General features: G+C 51.4%; 1 protein-coding gene and 1 long non-coding RNA gene across 10 annotated transcripts in view; one reads left to right on the top strand and one right to left on the bottom strand.

The window, feature by feature from the left end:
• LOC108178227 (uncharacterized) overlaps nucleotides 1-16866 on the top strand; it is a 138320-nt gene that overhangs the window by 108525 nt on the left and 12929 nt on the right. The window lies entirely within an intron of this gene.
• The window catches only part of NR5A2 (nuclear receptor subfamily 5 group A member 2), a 130232-nt gene continuing 123629 nt past the window's right edge, over nucleotides 10264-16866 (bottom strand). For all 9 annotated transcript variants that reach the window (XM_002717676.6, XM_008268687.5, XM_008268691.5 and 6 more), the window contains one exon: nucleotides 10264-13420. In XM_002717676.6, coding sequence (XP_002717722.1) covers nucleotides 13173-13420 — 248 coding nt within the window. In that variant the 3' untranslated portion in view covers nucleotides 10264-13172. The remainder of the gene's footprint in view (nucleotides 13421-16866) is intronic.

The following is a 16866-nucleotide window of genomic DNA, read 5'->3' as shown; positions in this document are numbered from 1 at the left end:
CCCTCCTCTCCCCTCCTCTCTCCTCCTCTCCCCTCCTCTCCCCTCCTCTCCCTTTCTCCCCCCTCTCCCCCCTTCCCCCCTTCTCCCCCCTCTCCCCCCTCTCCCCTCCTCTCCCTCTCCCCTCCCCTCCTCTCCTCTCCCTCTCTCTCTTCCCCCCTTTCCTCCCTCCTTCCCTAACTCTTTCAAATAAGTAAATAAATCTGTTTTTGAAAGTTTTTACTAAAACTCTAGCGTTGTAATTTTAGAAGTAAGGCTCAATGAGAATGCAGGTTGTCCCTTGCATTGAATGCTGTGCTAGAATCGGGAAAGCTCTGTTAGAGGAGCGCACCAGCGCAGTAGGATGAGTGGCGGGGGTCTGACCTCAGGGGCCCCAGAACTGCCTGGTGGCAGGACCTAGGGAGGCTCACCTTGTCAGGGAGGGGGCCAGACAACGGGCCGTGACCTTGTGTCTGGGACAAGTGCACGCCTCTGCTTCGATGAGGTTACCAAGCATCCAATTGTTTTGAAGGTGCGTGCTCCCCATGTTATACAGGTGGGCATTTTGTTAAACGTGGCTATGGCTGTGAGCAGGATTGGGGTCCCTTCTGCCAAGCCTGGCCCCCAGTTAGTGGCAGAGAAAACGGGGTGTTCCGACTTTTATTTCCCTGCACTTCTGGGATGGGTGTGCTTCTGCCAGGAGGAGACGGGTGACCACGTTTTGGACGCGCGGCTCCCTCTCCCTGAGATCAGGTCGCCTGGAAGGAGGGAGAGCAGGGACCACTGCCTTGGGGCAGCCGGGCCGGCACCAGGACCCCAGATGGGTCTGTAGGGTCAGCGTCCTGTTTGCTTGCCGCTGACACTGGAGAGTACAGGTCCGAAGTTCCCCAAGCAAAGGCAGACAGCAGAACTCAGCGACCGGGGCCTGAGCAGGGTGCCGGCTGGCTGTTGGGGGGCGCCTGTGCCACAGTCCCCTTGTCCTCAGTGCACTGAGGAGAGACAGGAGTCTCTTGCCATTCCTGAGAAAGTTCCTCACTGAGCGACAGAAGGGCAGGCTGGGGCCTTTCTTCCGGTTGGCGAGCTCAGAAGCAAACAGGTTATTATTATTATTATTATTATTTTTTATTGACAGGCAGAGTGGACAGTGAGAGAGAGAGAGAGAGAGAAAGGTCTTCCTTTGCCGTTGGTTCACCCTCCAATGGCTGCTGCGGCCAGCACACCACGCTGATCTGAAGCCAGGAGCCAGGTGCTTCTCCTGGTCTCCCATGCGGTGCAGGGCCCAAGCACTTGGGCCATCCTCCACTGCCCTCCTGGGCCACAGCAGAGAGCTGGCCTGGAAGAGGGGCAACCGGGACAGAATCCAGCGCCCCAACTGGGACTAGAACCCGGGGTGCTGGCGTCTCAGGCGGAGGATTAGCCTAGTGAGCCACAGCGCTGGCCCGCAAACACAGGTTCGTTATAACTGCACACAGAATAAGCACCTGTGGCAGTTCCCTATTCTTACGTAATGACGGGGAATTGTCCCAGATGTATAAAAAGGAAATTTTGATTGAGTGCCCGGTCCCCCGAAGTCCCTTCCTTGAGACTCCTGGGAGTGCACCTGCCCGGGTGTTTCCAGTCTCCGCCGTGACTTTGGTCCGTGAGGCGGCTTTGCTGTGAAACACATCAGGTTATACTTGGGAAAGCTTCCTGCGTGCGTGAGAAACAGGAACTTGGATCCAAGCGGAGGTGGAAACCCCTCGTGCGGGCTCCTGCAGGCCGCTGGGAGCCCCTGTGGTGCCCGTGAGGCTCGCGACGAGGTGCTGAGGCGGTGTGAAACGGTGCGTCCCACCGTTGGACGCTGCTTCCTTAGCGGGCTGCAGAGTTTCCCACGGGGCGAGGTCACGCAGTCGCAGTTTTCACGTTACAGACAAAGTCGCTTCTCCTGGAGTGCTTTGTGAGGTGGCGGCTTCCTCGCGCCACCTCGGTCACCCCTCCGCGCCACGAACTCCGGCGTTGGTCCCTGCAGGTGCACGCCTTCTGGCGGCCTCGTTTGCCCGTCCCTGCGCCTCCTTGGGCTTCGGGTCCTGCTTTGCACCTCGCAGGACTTGGCTATTTTTCAGCTTTCCGTGCCTTTTAAGTGGCGTCTATTTAAGTACTGCGCCTTCTGTAAGATTCTCTGGCACAAACGTGGCTGGACAGGGCGCCGGGAACACCCCAGAATGGAACGGGCGGAGCTTATGTTAGCGACCTCACTCCCGGGTGGAAGGTACAGGCGTTGAGACCCTGGAGTGGGGGTCGGGGCGAGTTGGACGGCGGGCAGGGAGCCACGTCGTGGAGGCAGAGACGGGGCACCTTGTGCTGTTCTCTGGAGCAGCTGGTGGCTTTCCAGGTCGCTCAGCGTCACTGGCAGAGTGCCGTTGGAAAGACAGAGAAACGACAAATGTCTGCCGTGATTGTGAGACACTGGACACATGTATTGAATTACACTGCACCCGTGAATACAAACAGTATTCTGTGTCAATTAAAATGAAAAATCAGTCACGCTCATAAAAAAAGACACAACAAAAAGAAACCGACACAAAAAACAAGCGTACAAAGCAGAAGCTGCTAAGCCACGCTATTTTTACTTCTGTGGTGTTAAGCCAAGGTGATTTTTTAGTTTATTTGAAAGGCAGAATAACAGAGACAGAAAGATGGAGAGAGATCTCCCATCCACTGGTTCACTTCCCAAATTATCGCAATAGATGGGGCTGGGCTGGCCTGAAGCCAGGAGTCTGGGACGCAATGAGTGGCAGGAGCCCAGTGCTTTGGCCACCCCCTGCTGCCTCCCAGGTGAGCATTAGTGGAGAGCTGGAGTCAGGAGTGGAGCTGAGAGTGAAACCGGGTGTCGATCTGGGATCCACGTGTCCCCAGGGTGTCTCGACTGCCATCCCAAATGCCAGCGGCAATGATGGTTTCTGAAGATGTGAATCAGACCCACACTCGTGGTGGTTTCTATTTCTTTCTTTTTTTTTTTTAATGAACTGACTGGGGCCAGCATTATGGTACAGTGTGTTAAGCCACCGCCTGTCACCTTAGCATCCCATATAGGCACTGAGTCGAGTCCTGGCTGCTCCCCTTCCTATCCAGCTCCTTGTTAATGTGCCCGGGAAAGCAGCTGAGATGAGCCAAGGACTTAGGCCCCTGCCACCCATGTGGGGGATCAGGATGGAGCTCCAGGCTCCTGGCTTCCGCCTGGCTCAGCCCTGGCCTTCACAGTTATTTGGGGAGTGAACCAGCGGATGGAAGATCTCTCTGTCTCTCCCTTTCTCTCTGTAACTCTGCCTTTCAAATAAACAATTTTTAAAAATTTATTATTTGAGAGGCAGAATAACAGGGAGACATAGAGGGAGGTCTTCCATCTGCTGGTTCACTCCCCAAATGTCCCCATCAGCTGGAGCTGGACCAGTGCAAAACCAGAAGCCAGAAGCTCCTTCCAGGTCTCCCATGTGGGTGCAGGGGCCCAATCACTTGGCCCATCTTCCACTGCTTTTTCAGGCCATTAGCAGGGAGTTGGATCAGAAGTGAAGCAGCCGGGACTCAAACTGGCACCCATATGGGATGCTAATCCTGCAGGTGGAGGCTTAACCTACTACACCACAGCACCGCCCCCCCCCCCAATCATTAAAAACCAAACCAAACCACTGAGGCTAAGCAGAGGGAGATTCTTCCCCAAGAATCGGCAGTACAGTGAAACAGGGGGTGTGGAGTCTCCCAGCCTGTCTCTTCCACGGTTTGCTCCATAGATCCTGTTTTAACCCCAAATTGCAGACTTTGTGGTCAGACGGAGTTGGGTTTGCATCTTGGCCTTATCACTTACCCAGCTTTATAATGGGTTAGTAGTGAAGCCAGGGTTCCCTATCCGTGGGTGACTACAATTATGCCCACCTTGTATGGGTGCTGGGAGAAGTCAGGAGAAAACTTAATTAAATGAAGGCCCAGCCCTCGCAAGGGTGCAACTGTCATTAGCCATGTTCGTCCTTGATTATGTAAGTGATGAAGAACGGGATGGTGAATGGAATGGTGGCTTCTGCCAGGAGATGTGGGGTCCCTTCTCCCCAGGGGCTGGGCCACACTGAGACTTCCTTACGGGGCAGGGGGACGAGGGATGGTGTGTGCGCCTCATCTGCTTGGGCTTGCCCAGGGCCTTGGCTGCTCTGCAGGCCACACAGTGGTCGCAACATTTGATACTCAGATAACCAAGGCCACAGGCAGGAGCAGAGGGGGAGCAGAACCGGTCCCAGCGACCCTCCGGGAGGGAACAGTGCTCCCTTTTGTACAGAAGTTTGCTCCACCTTTGTGAGAGAGCTTTGCAGAGTCCTAACTTAGTTCTGGGGAAAATCTTTGGAACAAGGATTTTTTTTTTTTTTTTTAAATAGGGAGCACTTTAGTAAAGGCAGCAAGGAAAATGAAGTATGGGCAGAAATGATACAAAATATTTTCTCTCCATAAACATTATCGCTTTGGATTTCCTTGGTCGCCAACATTGGTGACATGGGACGTTTCTCACGTGATTTCGTGAGGAGGCCTCTGAGGATATGCGGAAGGCAGCTGGGGGGTGAGCTAGCACAGCTGCTGCATCCTCCACAGGCCGGACTGATGTTTGGGGAAGGGGGGTGGTTAACGGGAGTGTTGCCTGTTGAGGTGGTATAGACAGGAGGTCTCTGTCCCCCAGTCCCCGTTTCTGGAAGACCCAAAGAATGCCTGTGTTGTAGGCTGGCACCTGTTGTAGCTGTCAGCGGTTATAACCCAGCTTGTCTGGGCTCTGCGTGAGGCAAGGAAAATTTCTTGGTCCCCTAGATTTTGCTAAGTCTCTGTTCCCACTGTTTCATTTCAGTCCTAAAAATGCTCCCTGGGGGCTGCCGTTGTGGCATTGTGGGTAAAATCTGCTGCCTGTAACGCCGCATCCCAGCTGCTGCACTTCCAATCCAGCTCCCTGCTCACGGCCTGGGAAAGCAGGGGAGGATGGCCCAAGTGCTTGAGCCCCTGCACCTGTGTGGGAGACCCAGAAGAAGCTCCTGGCTTCAGATCGGCCCAGCCCTGCAGCCATCTGGGGGGTGAACCAGCAGATGGGAGACCTCTCTGTCTCTCCCTTTCTCTCTAACCCTGCCTTTCAAATAAATAAATACTTTTTTTTTTAAGTGCTCCATGAGCAGAGTGGCTCTCAGCCTTGTAGGATGACTTGGGGGTGCTCTCAGGAATGTAGGTGGCTCCGTGGTGCAGAGCATGGAGTGTGCAATCAGTGAGAACTCTGCTGGAACCTGGTGTGCCACCCCTTGCAGGAGGACTTTGGGCGGCTGCTTAACCCCTGCAAAGGTCATTTTCCTCAGTCCTAGGAAAGGTTGCTGAGCTGAATGAAACAATGTTTGTGCGTTAGGGTGAGTGCTAAGCCTTCAAAGCAGAGAGACTCCAGAATACAGTGGCTTAAATAAGAGAGCAGTTCAGGGGCGGGCATTTGGCCCAGCACTTAACGTGTCGCTTGGGACAGCTGCATCCCGTATGGGGGTACCTGGGTTCAAGTCTTGGATCTCCCACTTCCAATTCCAGTTTCCTGCTAATATGTACTGCACCCCGGGAGTACAGGGAAGACAGGGTCCCTGCCTGTCATGAGGAGAACTGGATTGAGTTTCAGGCTCCCGGCTTCGCCCAGGCCCAGCCTTGGATGTAGTGTGCATTTGGGGAGTGAGACAATGGGTGGAAGCTTGATTCTCTCTCTCTCCATATCACCCCCTCCCCCACCTTTCAAATAAAGTGAAAATAAAGAGAAAGCAGCTTATCTGTCCCTCACTGATGCTGGTTTGTGGACTGCATTCCACCAGGCCACTGGGGGCGCAGGTTCCTCCCATCCTGCCCCCCCACCCCCGCAACTGCCTTCTGGGTTTCTCTCTGTGTCTGGATCTCCCCAGAGAAGGGGACCAGAGCCAAAGGCAAGGGCAAGGGGCGTCTGCAGGTGGAGAAGTTGCGGACTTGGCTGCTCGCTCCTGCCCCGTCTCGCCCACGTGGTCACACCTCGGCGTAGAGAAGGCTGGAAAACGTGTTCTTTAAGCAGGCGGCTGTGTACCCAGGGAGAAAGGGAGGCTGGGGTTTGGGGAGGCAGCGCGTGGTCTGTTTGTTGTTGCTGACAGCACGCGGCGTGTGGTGCGTAATGGAGGATGTTTGCTGGGTCCGCTTCCGCGGCTGGGTCCCCTGGGACCTGACAGCTGCCCCGCGTTGTTCGAGCGAGCAGTGGTGGCTCAATGCACAGAGCGTTCTCCCTTCATTTAAGAATGGCCATCACGGGTGTCTCCGGTGCAGTGTCTTCAACTGGCTCTTTTGTCGGATGGGAGGGTGGGCCGGGGGAGCCGGCGCCAGCAGCTTCCCCGGATGACTCTTGTCTAAGCCCAGGGTGCACCTGACCTCACGGAGGAGGGTTGAGCAGGGAACCGGCACAGCAGACGCGGGAGGAGCTGTTAGGAATGCACACAGTTTGGAAAGGGTAGACACATCTTCTTTTCTGGAATGTTCACTGTGGCCCGCAGGCCACAGGAAGGGCGAGTTGCCTGGCACCGTTGGTCAGGCTGTGACTTCTTCCCTGTACCATAAGACCAGAAAGGCGCTGTGCAAAGTCACCAGTTTTACCTGCAGATCTCTGGAAGCAGCTGGATCAGGCCTCCCGGCCTCTCCCCACATCTGCCCCAGGGGGGAGCGGCCAGAGCGGAAAGAGGCCCTTACGTCGGGGCCAGGCTGGAACCCTGGATGGTCAGTTCTGGAGGGTCGCTGAGGTTACCCAGCTGCCCCGCGTGTGAGCCCTGCCTGCGACACTGTGGTCCAGTCAGTGCAGCCTGCAGGGGAAAGTTCCCGGGATACCACCAGCCTCTCACATACCTGCTCTGTCTGGGGCAGCCTTGACCTTTAGACGTTGCATTCTTCACGCTGTGACAAAGGTCTGTTCCCCACAGGACCACCTGTCTCACTCCTATAGGTTTCTATTCTCTGGAGCCACGAAGCAGAGTTCCGATGCCTCCGGCAGCTCTTTCTTTGGTTTGCAGTGTGCTAACTTCCCTGCCTGGTTCTCAGATCACCCCCCTGCTCTGGGTGGAAGGTGCCACGCCCTCACAGGTACATCGCCCTGGAAGGAAACAACAGATATTTATGGTGTCGGGTTTAGGGTGAGTGAGCATGGTGGATGAGCCCTAGGTTATCCCAGGCTGGGCCCCACGAGCCTATCCACATCTGTGTCAAGCAGAGATCAGGTATGCGGTCTGCCAGCCAGAAGGCTTTCATGTGTCCCTGGGATTCTTGTGTTGGGTCTGTGCAGTGCTCGGTGCTGGGCCAGTGGCTGAGAAATCACTGCTCACAGTTCCCGGGGGGCAACCCCAGGAAGCCAAGGAGATGAGACTAGAGCACACTCCCCAGCAGAGGTCTGGGACTCGAAGATGGGGTCTCCTGGAGTGGGAGGGGCATGAGGAGGGTCTCTCTGAGCTGGCTGCGGTTTGCCAGGCCATCAGGAAACCACAGGTGGGCACACGAGCAGAGGCAGGCAACAGTAGGCCATGTTCAGGGCAGCAGGTCCCTCTGGGTTGGCTGGGGCCCGGTGGGTGCAGGGCCTGGTGCTACGGGGGAAGGTGGACTTTCCTCCCACAAGAGTCAGCCAGCGGGAACAGCCCGGTCAGCTCTGGGGCAAGACCACCTCGGCCCCTGAGCAGTGAGGCTGGGAGGTGGATGGCAGGAGACTGGTTGGGGGCTGAGGTATAACTTCTGGAAGAATTGCCAGGCAAGGAGAGGAGGGGCTTGGTTTGCGAGAAGTGGGAAAATTCACCAGTGGGGTCTGGATGCTGAGGCCATGGCAGGGAGGGGGCAGGAAGTGAATGCAGAGTGTCCCAGGGGCACTGGGAGTCCTGAGGGGTGCGATCCTTGTGGAAGCACCGGGGAGCCCTGGCCGGTCACAACCGGCTGGGCTGTACCCGATTCTCAGATGACACGGGCAGTGGGTGACTGCGGATCAGGTGAGATGGGACCGTGGGAGATGCTCCGGTGGGAGAAGCCAAGGCGTGTCCCGTGTTTCCCTGGCTCTCTCCTGAGGACAGGCTCAGAAGTGAGCTAGTGACCCCTGGGACCTAATGGCCTGGCGTCCACAGCCCTGCACTGGCTAGCCCACCGTAGTTCACTTTCGGACTCCCTTCAAACGCCGCCATCCGTCTCGCTATAGCCTTCTCGCCCCCTTCCCTCTCAGCAACAAACCCCTGATCACAGCCTGGGGTCTGAGTTACGAATTCCTGACTTCACAGAAAGCAAGCGCCTGTGCGGACCTGTGAGAGTATCAGGAGAGTATTTATTTTAAGTGAGCGGTAGAGTTCCTGCCCGGCGCGGGAGAAAATTGGCGCTTATTATTCCAGGGAAACGTCAAGACCACTAAACACTGCAGCGTTTTAAGCTGCGTGATGGCGACCAAACTCGGCACGTGTTTTTCATAAAAACACGTGTCAGAGATGGCTTCAGCCTGGATGTCAAACTCAGTTACAGGCGCATCCACGTGAGTCCTTTTTTCTGCAGAGGCTGCCCGCGCTGATGGATTTAGCAGCTGTGTGTGTGTGTTATTAGCCTGCACTGGAAGGCAAGTCTCTCTGCTCACGTCACCCCTGCCGGCTTCTGGGGTGCACTTGGGAAACACTGCCCGCCCGTGTTTTAACAATGAGTATGACCATTTGGAAAACAAACAGAAACCCTGTGCTCTTAATCTCGCTTGACCTGCCTGCATGATAATTTACCTGGCTGCCTATGTAGGTAAACATGTCCCAACCTAGACCCATTTCTGTGTGCAAATTATGCTCAGATTAGATACGAATAGATGTATTTTCCTATTTCAGGCATGCCGGCCAGGATCATTAAAAACGTTGTTGGCAAGGGAGTTGTGCTCTGCAGGCCACGGTTTAGTGGCTGAAAAGTCTCAGCTCTGGGGGCAGGCATCTGGGGCAGCAGTTACAATGCTTAGCAGGCTGGGTGTTGTGGGGTGAAGGGCTAAGCACCCCCTACCCACACACCCTGGCGATGCCTGCATCCCATGAGAGCCAGTGGGATGGCTACTCCGCTTCTGATCCAGCTTCCTGTTAAATGTGCCTGGGAAAGCAACAGATGATGATGCAGTGTTTGGGCCCCTGCCACCCATGTAGGAGATCTAGATGGGAGTTCTGGGCTCCTGGCTTCAGACTGGGCCAGCCCTGGCTGTGGCAGCTGTCTAGAGAGTGAACAAGCAACTAAAAGCACACTCGCTCATGCACTCTCTCTCTGCCTTTCAACTGGATGAAAACAAATAATAAACATTAAAAGAAAAAAAAAAAAAAACTACTGCACGCGGCATCTGCATCTCCTGTTGAAGGGCCTGGGTTCCAGGTCCAGTTCTGCCTCTGACTCCAGCTTCCTGCTAATGCTGACCGGAGGCAGCAGGTGATGGCTCAAATACTAGGGCCCAGGGCCCCCACATAGAGAACTGGACTGTTCCAGCCTCTGGCTTTTGGTCCTGACTATTATGGGTCCCTGGGGAGTGCATCAGCAGATGGGAGACCTCTCATCTCTCTCTGCCTCTTTGCTTTTCTTCAAAATAAACAACTTAGCTCTATAAACCTGCTAGACTTTAAGCATGGTGTTTTGGGTTGTGAGGTCAAGAAAAACTGGTGTCTGCTAGGCTGAGAACCAAAGCCGCCTGTTTCTCCGGGCCCACGGTGTGCGTGGGGAGAGTGCGTGGAGGAGGAGGGAGGGGCGGTTGGACAGCGATGTTCCGGAAGCACGGGAAGCTGTTCCGCGGCTTCTGCACTACTGTGATGGAGGTTCTGTTAATTGCTAGAACATGGTCCCTTCGGTTTTTAGACCACGTACTGAGTTGCCAATGACTGTTTGTGTATTTTGCGGGAGCCTGGTTTTCCCTGGTATCTTTTCCTTCGGAAGCAAATCCAGAGAGGGAACTGTGTGGTATTTGAGTGTGGATCTTGGATCCAACTGTCTGGGTTCAAATCCCTGCTCCATCCATGGCTTTGTGCAGGGAACTGTAGGCTGCGGCTCCTGCCTTGGGGAGCTGCTCTGGGGACCCAGTGAACTAAGGAAGCTCATTAGGGTGCTGCAAGCTGTACAAAAGTTAGATCTAAGATTTCTAGACCACTCTAGAGAGTCTCTCAAAAGAGGGCAGTGGCTGTTCCCGTGGGATTCTTCTGATCCTGCTCCCAGTTAAGTATCTAAATGACTTGAAGTTTTAGCATCCAAGAGAACGCAGACAACATAAAAACTTAAAAAAAATTATCAGGCTGGGCATATCGATATTTATTGAAATACTGAAAAAAAAATTCCATGTTGAGAAATTCCTGGCAAGAACTGACATGACAACATGTGGTTTCACTGACACAGTAAGAAAACGTCACACTCAATATCGCGTGGATTCAACCCCAAGGCAGCGGCTGGAGATTGGTAACACCGACGTTCAGACATTAGACTGTTTACAGAGATCAGCCGTAATACACCGAGCTAAGCCAAAAGCCTTCATAATTGAGGCTGCTTTCCCTAACGCTAAGTCCTGGAATCGATAAGGCAGTTGCTAAGCAAATCTCTGGCTGCACACTGGTTAACAGTTAACATTAGAGACATTTCTATCACCAGCTCGGGATGGGTCTGTGGCGTGTCCTTAGTGTCACCAGCAGTGTGGATGTCATCCTAGTGTTGCCTGTCTGACTGTTCTCATAGTGTAACTGACTAGGTTAACACCCCCAAAAAGCTTGACGTTGTTTAGTGGGGACTCACTGTATACTCAAGAGAACCATGTATCTTAAGAATCAATGGTTTTTGCAATGTTAGAGACCCTCCGAATCTCATGATCCTTTCCACCTGTGTTCTGCACGCACGCTGGCACCGTCTCGTTCACCGTGGCCAACACTGCCCCTCTCTGTGCTGTCTCCAGACCAACGTGTTGTCTTAACTGGAGAGAGCAATGCTGCTGCCACTCCAGTGCTGGGGCTCCGAGCGCTGCTCAGCCATTTCTTGCTGACCTCACGCCATGAAGCCAACACAGGTGGCTGAGACTCGAGGTGAGCCAACACCCAGCTCAGCTAATGTGTACCCTTCACGTGGACGAGTGGTAGAGGTGATTAATAAAGGCAATAAAATAATCCTCTTTGTACACACAGAAGTAATAACTAATATCTTTGGTATACAACTTACAATGCTTAGAAAGGAAAACCAGGTAAGACTCCACCATGTTCAATTTACTTAAGAACAGGAAGCTACAAGTCACATAATTTACAATAGATATTAAATAAACTACAGTAAGAATTATGAAGATTTACAGACATTTAATCAAGTGAATGATTTTAATTCATGAAGACCCATCTATGTCCCTGAACTATGCTCCACTAACTTGAAAACACACTACAGTAAACACATATATTTGGTTTCTTCCGTCTTGGCTATATCTTTTACAAAGGTGAAACCAAGGAACAATAAATTAGCATCATAATTGTCTACAGTTGAAACGATGATATACAATATAAATAAACTATTCAAAAGCCAGAAACATTTATGAAAAAAATTAAGGGACTAGGAGATACCTTTATTTTTTTTTACAGTTTCTACAAGTGATTGTGCTGCTGATAATCTCAAAAAATTAAAGTCTAAATGAGATTCCTGTTTTTGATTTAGTGTCTCACGACATCAATAATTAAAAATAATTACCAATCAGAAAAATAACATTAAGGAAATTACTGCTCTTGCTATTTTGTAATATCACAGCTCACCCCCCCCCGCCCCTCCCCCCAGGACCTAAAGAATGTAAACACTATGTTTCATTGGACTTTAAAGTGTTAATACTTTATTTTAAACAACTGTTGATCCACATCTGCACAGCTACCTTTTAGAATTTTGAAATAAGGCAAGACTTTTGTACCTGCGGCATTGCATGTTAATTAATAATACTGCTAGTGTTTTTGGAGAGTCTGTTTGCAATGCTGTGTCCTCCAATATTTGTTCAACAGCAGACTTTGCTCTGGGGAGGTCAGCCTGCCTTTGCTCTTTGGGGAAGACTGCATTGCTCGTTCCTTTCCAGGCCATAGGTAACAATCACCCTACGCTTCGGGGAGGTTCAGCTGCAACAGCAATGACTCGTAAGTCAATGACTCCATCAGCTCATCTTTTGTTTCCTGTTTGCATAGCTCAACATGCTTCGGTTTTGTTTTTGACTACCTAGGACTGTGACCGTTTTGACATCCCAGCAAAACAGATTTAACGCTTTATTTTTAAATGAACTACCAACCTCGATGATTAGAAAGACGGATGCATCCTAACAAGCCGTTTGGCCAGAATTTTTTTTTTTTTTTTTTTAAATGAAATCCAACAATGCGAAAGCCACATTTCAGCAACAGCAGCAGAAATAAGGTTTCACTTGCTTTAGCTAGGGGAGCATTTGCTGGAAAAGTTTGCAGTCACTTTCCTTAACACGAATGAGGGCTCAGAGTAAGACAGAAGCGAGACACTGCCTGATTGTTGACATGACCACTTAGATGGCGAGCTCAACATATTGACAGACTGCGCTCTCTGGCTGTTTGGAGTCCAGGACACACACATTCAAAACCAGGCTTTTCACGGTCTGCTGGAGCCGCTACTGGGTGTGGCAGAACGCAGGTCCCTGGTAGAGATTCGGTGGTCACAGGGCCAGAAGGTGCTGGGGCGTTTGAAGGTGGAGGGAGCGGCCGCTGTAGGTGCGGCTGATGCCCTCCGGAGGGTCCCGTTCAGCCGTACCATGGAGGAATCCCGGACGCTCAGGATCCCCCACTGTACGAGCCTAATTAACGATGCAGATCAGTTCCTCAATTTCTTCATAGCGGAGATCAGCTTAAATATACAAGAATTGTTCTGTCCATTTTTTATTCTGACAGTGTTGGCATCCACCTGTGAGCTCAGTCCATTTCCTTCCAATGTCTTTGATACGGACTCCTTTGGGGAGGAGAAGCATTTGATTCACAGTTTGCAATACAAATACCCTGGTACATCATTTATTTGCCGTTAAGTATCTGATGATTATGCCTTTGGAAAGTCACTGTCTTCCAACCAAGTCTTTAATGTGTTGCTTGGAGCACTTCAGAGTATTTTATTTCTTTGAATTCCCTCCTTCTTCCCCGTCTCCTTCTGTTTGGAAAGCAGAGCTGCTGGGGTGCTGTGGCCTAGGCTCTTTTCGCATGCAGCATCTCAATGAGGAGGTTATTGTAGGGCACGTCCCCGTTCAGGTGCTTGTAGTAGAGGTATTCTTCAGCTTGCATGCTGATGGCCCGGATTTCCGGAAGTCGCAGCAGGAGCTGCCCGAACTTCTCCGTCTGCTGCGGGTAGTTGCACATGGTGTAGTCCAGGAGGGCAGCATTCACTTGTTCCTGAACACCTTCTACCAGCTGGAAGTTCTCAAGATTTTTGACATCTGCATTGAAGAAAAAAAAAAAAAAACAACATTTCATTGGCATTTTAAATCCCTGTGTACCAAAGCAGGGAGCTTCCACTAATGGGCGTATTTTTCTCTTGACAAAACGCATACTTTATATGCTGCTGAATATTCAGGAAGGCCGCCTCACCAAGCTTCCTGGGAAAATGCTCACAAAAGGGCTTTAGAATGTCTAGCTGAAATGCTGCATATACCTCCCATCAATTAGACGCCAGTGGATTGCGAGCAAGGTCAACTCTCTTCATATCTTACAAAAGGAAGAGGTTGCAGGATTCCTCAAGTAGAGGGATCATAATATACTGCCAGCAAATGAGTCCCCGGAGAAAGACCTATCTTAACCCAGTATATTACACAATTCATATAATTCTGTATTAATTTTTCTGACCCAAGGTGAAATCTGTGTCCAGGGTATGATGTAGTTAATTCTAATAAAAAGTGACAGGGTTCTTGTTTCTGTTTGACATTTTCTAAATGATTCTGAAAGCCTTTGACTTGTCGAGTCTATGCTAATGAACCATCTGGCACACTCCAGCGGCTGCCAATGGAATATTTGCTACTGGGAACTCGCGAAAATATATATCGCGGTGACTAATGATCTCCAGCAAATGAAAGCCTTGTCCCGTAGGCAGATTGTGAGCCCGGACGGCGCGTGCCCTTTAACCTGAAGGTGGTTTCTAAAGTTGGACACTTTCTTTTTTTTCGGCCCCCCTACTGGTCCTGGGTCCCTCGCATAGAATGGACAGCCGGAGGCGGTGCATCCTGCCTGGCGCCTGGTGCTCCTCCAGATGTTTTCAGACAGCTGCTCTAGGGGCCCTTGTAAGTACCGAAGAGGAGGGAAACACAACACAGAAAAGACAGATGGACGTCCACACACGGACACTGGGCAGGGGAAAAGCATATGCTGGAATTTCTCTTCTGGAAAAACCCCACACGTATGTGCGTATGCAAACAGGCACCTGTGCACACAGATGCACTACTTCTAACTCTCTGCCTGGACAAAAATACCCAAGAAAGAGATCCTGAAGAAGCCATATACTACAATGGCTGCAAGGTTAAAAAACACGAACCTCAGCGAGTGGTTATCATGGTAACTCAAACCCCGTCTTTTTGGCACTAGATAACCTTTGTAAACTTAGCTGCTATACACGCAGTGCGTGTGCCACGGAGTTGTCTTAGGTTCGCTGCTGCAAGTGTGTTCAGGCCGATTTCAGCGTTTAGATTTGGGCTGTAACTGCACAGAACATGGTTCCCTGAGTCTCTGACCCATGTAAAAGACAGCGAGGAACGGATGTTGAAATAGAGGTGAGCAAGAGCCGGAGACAGCATGTTTATTTCAAAGGGAGATGGGCGACTCAAAACTATTCTGATTATTTATTTATTTATTTGACAGGCAGAGTTAGACAGTGAGAGAGAAAGAGGCAGAGAGAAAGGTCTTCCTTTGCCGTTGGTTCACCCCCCAAGTGGCTGCTACGGCCCGCACGCTGCGCCTATCCGAAGCCAGGAACCAGGTGCTTCTCCTGGTCTCCCATGGGGTGCAGGGCCCAAGGATCTGGGCCATCCTCCACTGCACCCCCGGGCCACAGCAGAGAGCTGGACTGCAAGAGGAGCAACCAGGACAGAATCTGGCGCCCTGACCAGGACTAGAACCCGGGGTGCCGGCACCGCAGGCGGAGGATTAGCCTAGTAAGCCGCGGCGCCGGCCAACTATTCTGATTATTGACGAGTTGTTCAAATGCTGCCACTGACTCTCAGGAACTCTGAATCTTCACGTTAAGTGTCAGCCAAGTAGGCGTTGGCTTGACATCTTATGAATGTGGCGCTGTTCCCATCTTATTTAAAAACATTTTGAAATGATTCGCAACTCCTTACGAATGTTTATAAACATGACTATGGATCTGCAGTTACATGAATACAATGTGAGCAGTCAGCAATGCCCCTCTCTACGCGGCGTCTCAGTACCCCACAGAAACACGTCCGTTCGTGTTGTTTCAGGGACTGAAACATTAACTATGGAAACTGGAAACAGAGCATCATTTTACGCTATAGTGAAGTTCACTATCACAAGCAAGAAAGGCTAACCAAAGTCACGAGGCGAATGGACGAAGCAGAAATCCGCACAGTGGAAAATAGAAGAAACAGCCTTTTTAGAAAGTTAAATTTGAAACTTTCTTTTTTGGATAAGTGCATTTTTTGAGAGCCAGGCTTAGCATTCTGGCATTAATGATGCCAGTCTGTTCAGGAGGGAAAAAAAAGACGTAAACGACCAGCAAACGTAAAACAGGACAGGACACAAGTTCAGGTTTATTCACTCGCGGCTGTTGGAGAACGCAGCCCTCCTTCACTGGGTCATCACTGTGAATACTGGTCCAAACCGGCATCTGTTCCCCAAAAGCTTGAAAATACACGCAGTTTTCCTTTCGGTAGGGAAATACACAGGTTTGCCACATTGTGACCTAATAGACAATTTTTCTCTAAAGCTTATCTGAACTGAATCAACCTGACTCAAATACACGTCCCATGGAATGATGCTGATGAATTTTTTAAAAGATTTATTTATTTGAAAGTTGGAGAGGCAGAGAGAGAGAGAGGTCTCTCATCTGATGGTTGACTTCCCAATGGGCCGCAATGGCTGGAGCTGCACCGATCTGAAGCCAGTAGCCAAGAGCTTCCTCTAGGTCTCCCACACGGGTGCAGGGGCTCAAGGACTTGGGCCATCTTCTACTGCTTTCCCAGGCCATAGCAGAGAGCTGGATCGGAAGTGGAGCAGCTGGGTCTTGAACCAGTGCCCATATGGGATGCTGGTGCTTCAGGCCAGGGCATCAACCTGCTGCACCACAGCGCCGGCCCTGATGCTGATGAATTTATCACACTATTTAACAAACCTAATGCTGCAAACTGCCCCAGAGGTCCTTACTTTCCGAGTATCTGAGGGTTTTTTTTCCCCCTACATCTGTACAGGCGGCAGGGTTCCTGCTCTTTCAGCTGGAAGGTTAACACAGGAGAAGAGGAAATTTTGATTGAACACTCTCATCTGCTGATGGGGCAGCGCTGGATCGCTGCCTCTGGTCACCTCGGCTGACTCGGTCTGGTTCACTGTCCCTGCCCCAGGGAGATTCTGAGTTCCTCCGGGGCCTGGGGGGAGGATCGTGCTCCCCAGTGGATACAGCAGTCATTGTTACTTGACACTGCTGGCGTATTGCCCAAGATGGATGAACCTGAGACGGTGAAGGACCTGCCACCATCCTCTTGTAGACAGATTCTTCAAAAAGGACATCGCCTTCTAACAGACCTCTCCCTGCATCCAACGGCGAGTCCTTCTGTGACCCAAATACTCAAGTCTTATATTTAAGTGAAGAGTTGGATGCGGATTATAACCGGGCCCCTGGGTCTTGAGTGTCAGGAGTTTCTGGGCCTGACAGGTGGAT

This window comes from Oryctolagus cuniculus, chromosome 13 (genome assembly GCF_051225735.1).
Source record: "Oryctolagus cuniculus isolate XC-2025 breed Fujian yellow rabbit chromosome 13, ASM5122573v1, whole genome shotgun sequence".
Classification (NCBI taxonomy): domain Eukaryota; kingdom Metazoa; phylum Chordata; class Mammalia; order Lagomorpha; family Leporidae; genus Oryctolagus; species Oryctolagus cuniculus.
This window is presented reverse-complemented; position numbering and strand designations above follow the sequence as displayed.